Genomic DNA, 12,223 nt, shown 5'->3' with positions numbered 1-12,223 from the left:
CCAAACGCCCCAATTTCAGCCTGGGCAGCAGGGGCTGAGCGTGCCCTGCCTGGCAGAGGGACAAGGTGCCTGCTTAGAGTGGCTGCACAGAGCCCTGGGTGCAATGAAAGATCCTTTTGAGCCTGTTCTGAATGAAAAAATTCCTTTGCAGCCCAGCAGGTTGTGGCTGGAGCTGCACTGAGGAGCTGTGGTTGTGTTGATGCTGTGGTTTTGGGCCAGCTGTGGGCAGGGAGGCACAGATGTGCTGTGGGGCTGCTCCAAGGGGATTTCTCCTCTGCTGCATGGAGGAATCCTTCTGCTCCAGGCTGTCTGCAGGCTTGGGATCAATATGCACTGTCTGCACCTTTGTATGCACAAACAGAATTGGGTTTGTGCTGTCTGAGCCCCTCAGCTAAAGGAGTCTCCCTGCCTGGTTTGGCTTGCACATCACAGGTGCACAGGGAAACTTTCTGGTCGTGCTTCCCCTTCATCTCTATCCTCAAAATGATTCCCCCTCTGGCTCTCCCTGTGCTGGAGCTTCTGTGTGGGCAGATTTCTGAGGAAGGAACATTTCCTCTGTCCCAGCCTGGCCGTGGATGCTTCCAGGGATGGCCCCAGCTTCTCTGGGCACCCTGTGCCAAGCCCTCCCCAGCCTCACAGGGAGCAATTTCTGCTTTATTTCCAACCTGAACCTGCCCTCCTTCAGCTTAAGGCCATGAACTTCATCCACCTGCAGTGAAAAGGTGACTTCCTCCTCTCTCTGTTGAGAGAACAGGTGGTTTGGCCTCGTGGCTGTGCCTGGTTGTACTGATAAGGTGGGAATTGCACATGGGAATTGAGCTCCTTCCTTCCCTGGAAGCTGCTCTGCTCCCTGAACAAACACGGTGTAGCTCTGCCTGCCTCTCTGAAGCTGTGTTCTTGTTTTGGTGTTGTTTTACTGCCTTTAGCCTCAGTTAACAGAAATGTCCTCTCCAAGTTCAGTCATTTGTTGGGAGATTGTGCAGAGATTCCCTGGCTGGGACAGCCCAGTGTGACAGCCACGTGCTCGCTTATCTGATCCTCCTGCCTGAGAGATAACCAATCTCAGCGTGGTGAATTTAATGTGAGACACCCCCCCTGCCCCAGCTGGTGTAAAAGGGTCCATTCTGGTGGTGTGCAGATCAGATCTGTCCAACACCTGAACTCTGCCCAAGAGCACTGCAGGGCTCCCTGCCAGGACTCCAGTTCCTCTCACTGCTGCACAGCTCTCTGCTGTTGTTGTTATTCACTTTTATCTTGGTGCCAGGGCTTGACATGGAGACCTTTGGGCTGTCTGCTGCTCTGGGAACATGTGGAGTTTTATACTTCACGAAGATGGAAAAGCAAAGCTCTTTTGGTTCTTTCTAGGAACTGGAGTATGGATATTAATTTGATTTTAGCTTGGCTGTTCACCTGGATTGATGTGGATTCGGTGGATGTTTGAGTGCCAGGGTGTTGCTTTTGGGCTTGCAGGGAAGCTCAGTGATTTGGGCTGTGTGTGCTGGGAATGTGTGTCCTGTGATTTGGGCTGTGTGTGCTGGGAATGTGTGTCCTTTGATTTGGGCTGTGTGTGCTGGGAATGCTCCTGTTCCAAATGCACCTGGCACGGCAGGTGAGCAGCCAGGTGTGTGACTAGGAAGGGAACTTCTGCCAAACTGTTGGCACTGGGTAATTTGGGAGGAATCCTGGCAGCTTGTACCCATTTGGGCTCTGTAAATATTCCAGCTTTAGGCTAAAGACCTGCCTGGGCTGATGCTGCATTCTGTGTTAGCAGGGAAGGGAAGTTACCTGCCAGGCAGTGCAGGGAGGGCTGGCTCTGTTCTGTGCTTTATTTCATTCTATCCTATATTATTTAATTCTGTCCTATTCCCTGAAATCCTGAGGCTCAGCTCATGTCAGAGCCGAGTCAGGTTTCATTTGTTTTGACCTGTAGGTCCAAGCCAGAGCTTCACCTGCAGGAGCTCTGTGCCACTGTGTGTGTGTGCCTGCACCAGCTGCCTGTGGCATTCCCTCAGAGCTGTCCCTGTCCCCTCCCCACCCCTCCTGACAACCCCACACTGGCTGCTGTAGTTGTAGACTGGCTGGTCCTTTTGGGCTGAGCGTTTTGTATCAGGAAAGGTCAGTTAGGTGAGAGGCAAGGTTTTGTCCTCTGTTGAGGAGGTTAGTTATGCTTAGATGGTGGGTTAAGGGGATAAAGTACCCTAGAGATGTGGAGAAGTTTGAGAGAGGGGTTTGTTTTGTGAGCATAAGTGTTTGGGCTATTTCTGAGATTTCTAGGGCTAAAGCAATGCCTAGGGCTGTTACAACCAGGCTGTTGCAATCCTGCAAATGCATTGAGCCCCTGGGGTCACCGAGCCTGCAGCAGCTGGGGATGTGCTCGCCTGGACAGGATTCCCAGTGGGTGCTGCATCGGATGTTCACCCGTGGGTGCTGCATCCTTCCCTCCCTTGGGTGCTGCTGCATCCTTCCTGTGGGTGCTGCATCCTCCTGGGTGCTTCAGCATCCCTCCCTTGGGTACTGCATCCCCTCCCATGGGTGCTGCATTTCCCTGGGTGCTGCTCCATCCTCCTCCCTGTGGGTGCTCCTGCATCCCTCCCGTGGCTGCTGCATCCTTCCCTGTGGGTGCTGCTCCATCCTCCTCTCCCTTGGGTGCTGCTGCATCCCTCCCGTGGGTGCTGTATCCCTCTGGGTGCAGCATCCCTTCCTCCCGTGGGTGCAGCGCCGCCCGTGGGTCCGGGATCTCCCCGAGCCCCGGTGCTCGGAGCAGCCGCGGTGGGCTCATTGCTATTACGCGGCTCATTACTATTACGTTGCTCATTCCGCTACTCACTGCTCGTTGCGTAACGGCGGCCGGGCTGTCCCTGCCCCGATCAGCCGCTCCGCTGACGGCAGGAGGGAGGGAAGGAGGGACGGACGGAGGCCGGTCCCCGTGCTGCGTCACCGCCACTGTGTCGCCGTCACCGCGAGGGTGGCGCGGCGGGGCAGCCGCACACAGCTGGCGGCCTTGGGGCACCCGCGATGGGCCCTGCTCGCAGGACGAGCCCGGTGAGGCTCCCGGCAGCGTCTCCGTGAGCTGCAGGGCTGCGGGGAGGAGCTGCGAGCGGCCCCAGCTCGGCGATTCCTCACCCACTCACTCGGCATGGAGGATTCTGCGGAGCAGAGTCAGGAGATGAGGTACCACATGCTGCAGAGGTAAGGATCGCTGATCTGCCTGCCTCCCCTGGCTGGCCTCTGCTGGGGATGCTCTCTGAGCTCCTGGGGTTCATTTCATCCTCTGGAACTCTGGAACAGCCCCTGGGCTCTGTGCTGGGGATGCTCTCTGAGCTCCTGGTGTTCATTTTAGCCTCTGGAACAGCCCCTGGGCTCTGTGCTGGGGATGCTCTCTGAGCTCCTGGGGTTCATTTTATCCCCTGGGCTCTGTGCTGGGGGTGCTCTCTGAGCTCCTGGGGTTCATTTTATCCCCTGGGCTCTGTGCTGGGGGTGCTCTCTGAGCTCCTGGGGTTCATTTTATCCCCTGGGCTCTGTGCTGGGGATGCTCTCAGAGCTCCTGGGGTTCATTTTATCCCCTGGGCTCTGTGCTGGGGATGCTCTCAGAGCTCCTGGGGTTCATTTCATCCCCTGGGCTCTCCGTGCATGCAGCCTGTGACAGAGGTGCCAGGGTGCAGCTCAGCTGGGGCATCAGGGTTCTTCAAGTTAGAGGTTCTGCACAACTTTTACCCCTCTGTGTCCTCATTCATATTTAAATTGATTTCAGCATTGTCTGGGGCTAAATTACACAGGGACTTTCTCAGAGATCTCCTCACAGGAGCCTCTGGATTTCAGTGCTGGCAGTGAAATGCACAGGGCTGTGCACAGTGCACTGGTGTATTTCATATAGAGAAATAGAAAGGTAAACTTCAGATAAATACAACTGTGGAGGTGATTTGCATATAAATATAGAGGTGTGTAACATGCACAAAAATACACTTACATTAGTTATATAGATGTATGTTTTATAAATATACTTGTACTATCTATACACACATAGAGGTATATATACAAACACATAGGTATGTTACATATATACAGATAAAGGGGAGAAAAGCATTTTGAAAATTCCTCCACCACAAACCATGGCAGTTGTGAGCAGGTTAATAGGGATGACAGTCACTAACTCAGCATTTATTCTGTTTTGTTTTGATAGATCCATACTTTCTTCCCTCCTGTCCAGCTTCTACCTCATCTTATCCTGCAAAAAACCCCAACTCTTCTGTTTTGATTACAGTGTGCAGCCTGTGATTATTGATAAATAAACTTGGTGTTCTTGGCATGCTCACAAATCAAACTGTAGTTGTTTATGTCCAAATGTTTGTTGCATCCTGAGTTATGAACCTCAGGCTCTGTTGACATGTTGCCTGGAGCAGTATCTTTGTGTGTGGTAATTTCTTGGTGGGACAGTTCATATTTAAACATGTTCACAAATCCTCACCTTGGCATTCTGATCTTGTTTTTGTTGAGACTGCTCTCAGTAACCCTGTAATGCATAAACCTCTCTGGCTCCTTGGACTGTGCTCCTTCCTTGCCAGGAAGACTCTGACCCCCTAAATGCATCCATTTAGTAGAAATTCAACCTTAACTGCACCTTTGCTCTCTTTCTTGCCTGTTTCTCCTGTCCTTGCATTCCCAGGCTGAGTTCACAGCAGTGTGAGAACTTTTGGGGACAGCTCTGAGTTTGGTGACAATGTCTGGAAGTGCAGCTGGGTGGAAGAAGGGAAAGTACCAGGGGCTGAACCTGTGCGCACAGAGCTTGTTCTGTGCCTTTCTCTGGCTCTCAGCTCCTCTCTGAGATAAGATAGTTGAGCGGATGGAGTTGTTGTGACCTAGCACAGGTCCCAGGGTGTCACTGGCAGGGACAGCCTTGCTCTGCGGTGTCCCTGTGCTCCTGGTGAGGTGCTGAGGAGGCTCTGTGCTCCATGTGGGGAAACCTTCATGGCCATAAGGGCTTTCTGAGGGAATGTCAGAGGGAATTCCCTGCCAGGCTGTGGCCAGGCCCCAGGAGCAGCAGCTCCCTCCAGCAGGGATGCTCCAGCAGCAGCTCTGGGGCTCCCTGGCCTTGGTGGCAGAAGGAAACCTGTGCCTTGGCTTCTCCTGGTGCTGCTTTTCCCTTTGTGCCCTCCCCCAGCTGCTCTCCCTGCATCCCATGCCATTCCCAGGGGAATTGGGGATTACTCAATGGAGCAGCTGAGTAGGGCAGAGGTTCTGTCCAGAGGTCTCCTGGGCACAGATCTGCAGTGACCCTTGGTGCTGCTGAGGCTTCCCAGAGCTCTGAGCTGAGATCCTCATTCCTGAGGATTCTGGATTCCTCATTCTGAGCTGAGATCCTCATCCCAATCCTCATTCCTGAGGATTCTGAATTGTTCATTCTGAGCTGAGATCCTCATCCCAATCCCCATTCCTGAGGATTCTGGATTCCTCATTCTGAGCTGAGATCCTCATCCCAATCCCCATTCCTGAGGATTCTGGATTCCTCATTCTGAGCTGAGATCCTCATCCCAATCCTCATTCCTGAGGATTCTGAATTCCTCATTCTGAGCTGAGATCCTCATCCCGGTCCTCATTCCTGAGGATTCTGGATTCCTCATTCTGAGCTGAGATCCTCCTTTCCAATCCTCATTCCTTCATAAAGGTCTGTGCTGGTGCCAGGGGCAGGGGAAGGGCTTCCCTGTGCTCCTGGGGAGGGAAATCTGGGGAAATCACAGTAAAAACAAGTGATCTGTGGGCTGAGCAGAGGTGAAGCTTCAGTGCCTGTGACATGGAAAGTGTCGCATGAATTCCCTGATTTCCAGCCATGCTGCACCTGGGCAGGCACTGGGTGTGAGGAGCAGCTCTGTGCTCTCCCCTGGAATTTCCTCTCACAGACTGGGCTTTGTGAGCCCTGGCAAAGCAGAGCCAGAGGGGATCTGTGCCTGTGGTGTTGCTGTGGGAGCTGGAGCAGGAGGAGGGGAGGTGGCCGTGCCATTCCCACACACAGGAGCTGTGGCAGGGCACGGGGCTGGGCTTGGCAGGCACAAAATTGGCTTTCTGTGCTTGGAGTAGGAGTAATGTGATTAATTTGTCCTCTGGCTCCCAGAGCTTTTGAGGAAGATATTAAAGACTGGGTAGTGGAGAGCTCCTGGAAGATGATTTCCACAGCCAGTCTGAGTCTCTCATTTGCACCTGGAGATAAATTTGCTGTGCTTTCCAAGAGGATTTCCTTACAGAGCCTGATCTTTGCAGCTTGTTTTGCCAAAGCCAGAAATCACTGTTGTTTCCAGCTTCTCTGGATGGATTGAAGGCAATTTGGTGGAGCATTGTTCTGTGTTGGGACAGCAACACACAGCAGATGTAATTTTACCTATTTATGTTTTGACATAGCTGGGATTTTTCCAGATAACCTGAAACTTTTGGAAATAACTGAAAAAAGTAGTTTAAAAGGAGTTATCCCTGCGAAACACAGCACCAGTTTGAGGGTCTGGGGGCAAGGAGAGATTCTTCTTGTCTGACTGGGGAGCGTGGCCAAAGAGAACCTTCCCATTGCTCACACGCTTTGTTCTGCTGGTGTCCGGCTGTCCTGACAGGCTGTTTGTCCGTCCCTCTCCCCAGGCCCAGCATGTCTGGTTTGCACCTTGTCAAGCAGGGCCGGGACAGGAAGAAGGTGGATGTGCAGCGGGATTTCACCGTGGCTTCTCCGGCAGAGTTTGTGACTCGCTTTGGGGGCAATAAAGTTATTGAGAAGGTAACTCCCTGTCCTGTTCCAGATATCCCAGCTCCTCTCTGCAGCTCTGCCTCGTCTCTCTGAGGCTGTGCACTGCAGGTATCAAATTACCGATGTTTCTGAGCTTGGAGGTTGTGCTTCTGCCTGGAATCATCGTGTTTCCTTTTAATCTGTGATGAACAGATATCTGATTATTTTATCTTAAAGTAATAAGAAAAAATATGTGAGTGAGCCAGAGCACTTCTGCTGGTACAGAAGGATTTATAGACAGAAAAAAACAAAAGTAGACTGGAAAAACATTAAGAAATGTATTTTAAAATGCTTAATAATTTGATTTGAGTCCTTCTGCTCTTTAATCCAACCAAGGCATAGCACATTAAAATTTTGTGTTGAAACAGGAGCTGCTCTCTGAACTGACAGATGTGCCATGAGCAGGATGCTGGCTGAAAAGCTGCACAGCCCCAAACTGGGCAATAAATCTGTGGGGGGGAAAAAACTTCTTTAATGATTGTTAACATGTAAATATAAAAATAGAAAATATACAAATATAAACTTGTAAATATAAATATACAAGCATATATTTTTGTGCTATTTATATAAACATAAAAGATATAAATATAAAACATATAATAATGTACATTTATAATATATAAATAATAATAATATATAAGAAATATATTATTTATATTTTATACACATATATAAATATATAAATATGAATAAATATATAAATACAAATTTTGTGCTATGTATATAAATATAAAATATATTAATATAAAATATATGATAATATATATTTATAATATATAAATAATACTGTATAATAAATATATAGCATATATTTTATATAAATATAGAATATATAAATATATAAAATATGAATAACTATATAAATATAAATTTGGTGCTGTTTAGACTCTGTTTGATGCCAGCTTCTGATGCCCCCAGGTGCTGATAGCCAACAATGGCATTGCAGCAGTGAAGTGCATGAGGTCCATCCGCCGCTGGTCCTACGAGATGTTCAGGAACGAGAGGGCCATCAGGTTCGTGGTCATGGTCACCCCTGAGGACCTCAAAGCCAATGCAGGTGAGCTGGGCAGGGTCACAGCCTCCTCCTGGCCCTGGGAGGGCTCAGCCTGGGGAAAGCAGGATTTTTAGAGTGAGTCCTGCTCTAAAAAAGCAGGATTTTGGAGTGAGTCCTGCTCTAAAAAAGCAGGATTTTTAGAGTGAGTCCTGCTCTAAAAAAGCAGGATTTTAGGCTGCTGTTAGATTTGCAGGCTGAATGGACCCCCTGTGTTTGCAGAGTACATTAAAATGGCAGATCACTACGTGCCCGTGCCAGGAGGACCCAACAACAACAACTATGCAAACGTGGAGCTCATCCTGGACATTGCCAAGAGGATCCCAGTGCAGGTGAGAGGTGCCACAGACCCTGGGCTGTCTCCTGTCCTTCAGGAAGGAGCTGTGCTGGGGAGCAAAGCAGGACAAAGAAACTGGAATTCAAACCAGATGGGCACCCAATTGCAGCCCATGGGACAGTGCAGTGGCTGTCCCAGTAGGAATATCTGCAGGAGAAGGAGATCCCTGCAGCCCTGCACTTTCCTGCACCCAGATCTTCCTCAGATCCTCCTCACCCAGATCTTCCTCACCCAGCTCCTCCTCAGCCTGCTTGCACTTGCCTGCAAGGTGCAAGCCACCCTTGAAATTCAGCACACCCTGCAGCTCAGAGGCTGTTCTGAGGCTGTTTTCCATGAGGAAAAGAAAGACTTGGAGTGTTTGCATGTGTCTGTTTCTGCTCACTTGCTTGTTGCATTCAGACAAAGAGCAAATTGTTTGTTTTCTCCTGCAGGCTGTGTGGGCTGGCTGGGGCCATGCATCAGAGAACCCCAAACTGCCAGAACTTCTCCACAAAAACGGGATTGCATTCATGGGTGAGGAGATGGACTGCCATTCTGGTGTCTGTTCCTTGTTTGGAGTGGGGAGGTTTAGGGGGATAGAAACCCAAGAGAGAGCCATGAGGAGTGGTCTGCAGTGCAGGGTGGATGAAATGTTCTTTACAGCAGTCCTTGTATGGAAGAAGGGGAAAGTTTTCCAAAACAGCCTTTAATGTAGAGGTAAAAAATCAGAAAATATTCCTGTTAAAGCAGATTGTCCCTGTACTCGTTTTAAAGAGGGCTCAGTTTTATGGGAGGGGTGGAGTTTTTCCTAAATCAGATTTCTGGACCTGCCCTAATGTCCAAACCCCTGTGTCTCTCTCATGCATGGTCTTTGCTCTCTGCAGGTCCTCCCAGCCAAGCCATGTGGGCCTTAGGAGATAAAATTGCCTCTTCCATCGTGGCTCAGACTGCTGGCATCCCAACTCTTCCCTGGAGTGGCAGTGGTAAGAGGGAAGTTGTCCTGTGTTTATCAAGAGCATCCTGATCTTCTTTCCCTCCAGCATGTCCAATTTTTAAGAAGCTCTGTGCTCACAAGTGTGTTCCAGGAGATGTTCCATCTGTTCAGGCTTTCCCATTTGTGCTGTCTGCTCAGCACACCAGTGACATTGGGGGTGAGATGAGCCTGGGGTGGTGGGAGAAGCTGGCAGCATGCAGAGGAGGGATGGGAGGGGATGTGAGCAAACATGGAAGAGGTTCTTCCCTGGAGTGCAGCTGATGCTCACAGGCTCACCTGGTCTGATGGGAGCTGTCCCTGCCCTGGAACAAGGTGATCCTTGAAGTCCCTTCCAGCCCAAAGCCCCCCATGATCGTGTGCAGCTTTGGAGCCCATGCTCTGCTGCCATGGAATTCCTCTGCAGCTCCAAAGCACTGTAAATAACAGCCTGCTTCTCACAGATAAATGGAGGGGGATGTGATGGATTGGATAAAAACCCTTGCTCCCCAGAGATCAGCAATGTCTGTTACCCTCTGCACTCTCCTTTTCTGAGGGCTGCCAGCCCTTGCTCAGCACTGTGACTGTCACTTGTGTCCTGCAGTGGCTCCTCACAGCCTGGCAGCACTGGGAGCTCAGAGGGTGCTGAGGACATTTCTTGTGTTTAAAGGTGGTGATTTATGTAGATTGTGCACATTTTAACTGTGGCTAGACCAACTCAGGGGGTTCCTCTGCCCCAGTGGTTGGGACTTGACCCCTGTCAATTATTGGATAGACAGAGGAGATGAATGGGTTCATTTAGAGGGGCTTTATCAGACTTCAGCTGGAAATACAGACTCCAGTCTGGCTTTGTCAGTTTGTGGTCTGGTTTTAAGTCATTTTGTGCTCCAGGGCTGCGAGTGGACTGGCAGGAGAACGACCTCCAGAAGCGAATCCTGAGCGTTCCCCAGGAGCTCTACGAGAAGGGCTACGTCAGGGACGCTGATGATGGCCTCAGGGTGGGTCTGGGGGCTTCCAGGGTGGGTCTGAGGGTTTTCATGTTACCCAAATTTTTAAATTATTTTCTGTATTACACAAAAGCTTTTCTGTGAATTCGTAGATTTAATAACATTGAAGCACTGACAAAACATTTTGTGATCGCTTGCAGAGGTCAGAGTTCTCTGTAATCACAAAATCCCTGCTGATTTTTCCAGCTACAAGCACTCTTGCCAATGGGGTATTTGGTTTCTATGCCATTGGTTGCTAAATAGTCAGATGTGGATGTGAATCAGAAGGGATATAAGGAAATAATGATCTTGTTGCTGGATTCTGCTGCCTTTTTGTCCTTACCCTGCTGCCTTTTTGTCCTTACCCTGCTGTTCTGCTCCTCTTGCCAGGCTGCTGAGGAGGTTGGCTACCCTGTCATGATCAAGGCCTCTGAAGGAGGAGGAGGAAAAGGGATCAGGAAAGTGAACAATGCAGATGACTTCCCCAACCTGTTCAGACAGGTGATGCTCCCACTCCCCTGGGCCGCTTTACTCTCGGTGTTCAGGCTGGGTCTGTGGGACCTCAGCACCGAGGGCGCCTCTCACACGGGGTGCTCTGCCTCTCTCTGCCCCTGCTGCAGGTTCAAACAGAGGTGCCAGGCTCCCCCATCTTTGTGATGAGGCTGGCCAAGCAGTCCAGGCACCTGGAGGTGCAGATCCTGGCAGACCAGTACGGCAACGCCATCTCGCTCTTCGGCCGCGACTGCTCCGTGCAGCGCCGCCACCAGAAGATCATCGAGGAGGCCCCAGCCTCCATTGCCACCTCTGCAGTGTTTGAGCACATGGAGCAGGTGAGAGGGGCTCTGCAGCTTGCCCTGCCCTGCCAGCACTTGGTATTTTTGTTTTATATTTGCATTGTTGAGTGTTTTAAAGGAGCAATGCAGCGTTGTGTCTCTCCACCTGCTTGGCGTGGGCAGCCACTCACATTCCCACACTAAATCTCACCAACAGCTAAATCTCCGGTCTTCCACACTAAATCTCCAACACCAACAGCTCATTTCAAAGATAAATGCCCCCCCAAAAAAGGGGAGGGAAGTGTGTTTTAAATGTGTTAAGTTTTGCATTAGTTAGTGTTCTAAAGGAGCGATGCTGGGCTGTGTCTCTCCACCTGCTTGCTGTGGTCAGGCACTCACATTTCTACACTAAATCTCACCAACAGCTCCTTTCAAAGATAAATGCCCCCCCAGAAAGGGGAGGAAAGTGTGCTTTAAATGTGTTACCATATCAAAAGCAAGTTTCAGGAGCTGCAGGAATTGCCTGATGTTGAGTGTTGCAAATATTTGCTTCAAACTCTGCCTTCTGTGAATTGTAGATGAAATAAGTCAGAAATCAAAACTCCACTGGTTTTTCTCTTGGGCCTGTTACAAGTGTTGGGGTGTTTCAGAATGGCAGCAGAAATCTGGAGTGGGTGTGCTGGGTGAACAGAGCGAGCAGGGGTGTCTGGCAATGCAATATTCTTGTTTTGTGTGACTGGCAATGCAATATTCTTGTTTTGTGTGTCCCAGTGTGCAGTGAAGCTTGCCAAGATGGTGGGCTATGTGAGTGCAGGCACTGTGGAGTACCTGTACAGCCAGGATGGCAGCTTCTACTTCCTGGAGCTGAACCCACGGCTGCAGGTGGAGCATCCCTGCACTGAGATGGTGGCAGATGTCAACCTGCCAGCAGCACAGCTCCAGGTGAGCACACACATGGAATTTCCCACCTTTCAGCAGTTGTTTGATGCTCCCCAAAGGCACCAGGGGTTCCCTCAGAGATCCTGTACAGAGCAGTTTTTGGTGTGCTGTGGCTTGTCAGGCCCTTGTGTGTCCCCCCAGCTTTCCAGTGGGTGGATGCCACAGTCCCCTCACACCTCAGTAAGGCTCTGTGTGATTTTTCTAATTCTTTTTTGAACTGTATCTATAAAAAAAAACCCTACTAATGAACAGGCAAAATGGGATTTTGCTCCATAAGGATGCAGCCAGCAGCTGGTTCTGCAGGTTACTCTGCCCACAGTTTATAATTGCAAAATTCCACAGTTTCCTATAACTAATTAGGGCCCTTCTGCCTCACTGGGACCTCAGTATATTTTTACCAGGCCTAATGCATGCCCATCCTCAGCTGA

At 50.1% G+C, this 12,223-nt stretch overlaps 1 protein-coding gene across 1 annotated transcript in view; it reads left to right on the top strand.

Annotated features, from left to right (window-relative positions):
* ACACA (acetyl-CoA carboxylase alpha) overlaps positions 1–12,223 on the top strand; it is a 96,110-nt gene that overhangs the window by 4,208 nt on the left and 79,679 nt on the right. Inside the window, exons 3-11 of the mRNA XM_058817890.1 lie at positions 6,619–6,751; positions 7,679–7,817; positions 8,034–8,143; positions 8,580–8,661; positions 9,012–9,110; positions 9,989–10,095; positions 10,474–10,584; positions 10,704–10,913; positions 11,628–11,798. Of these exons, the coding sequence (XP_058673873.1) occupies positions 6,619–6,751; positions 7,679–7,817; positions 8,034–8,143; positions 8,580–8,661; positions 9,012–9,110; positions 9,989–10,095; positions 10,474–10,584; positions 10,704–10,913; positions 11,628–11,798 (1,162 nt within the window). The remainder of the gene's footprint in view (positions 1–6,618; positions 6,752–7,678; positions 7,818–8,033; positions 8,144–8,579; positions 8,662–9,011; positions 9,111–9,988; positions 10,096–10,473; positions 10,585–10,703; positions 10,914–11,627; positions 11,799–12,223) is intronic.

This window comes from Ammospiza caudacuta, chromosome 20 (genome assembly GCF_027887145.1).
Source record: "Ammospiza caudacuta isolate bAmmCau1 chromosome 20, bAmmCau1.pri, whole genome shotgun sequence".
NCBI classification, from domain to species: domain Eukaryota; kingdom Metazoa; phylum Chordata; class Aves; order Passeriformes; family Passerellidae; genus Ammospiza; species Ammospiza caudacuta.
Note: the sequence above shows the minus strand (reverse complement) of the source record. Positions and strands in the feature narration are given on the sequence as shown.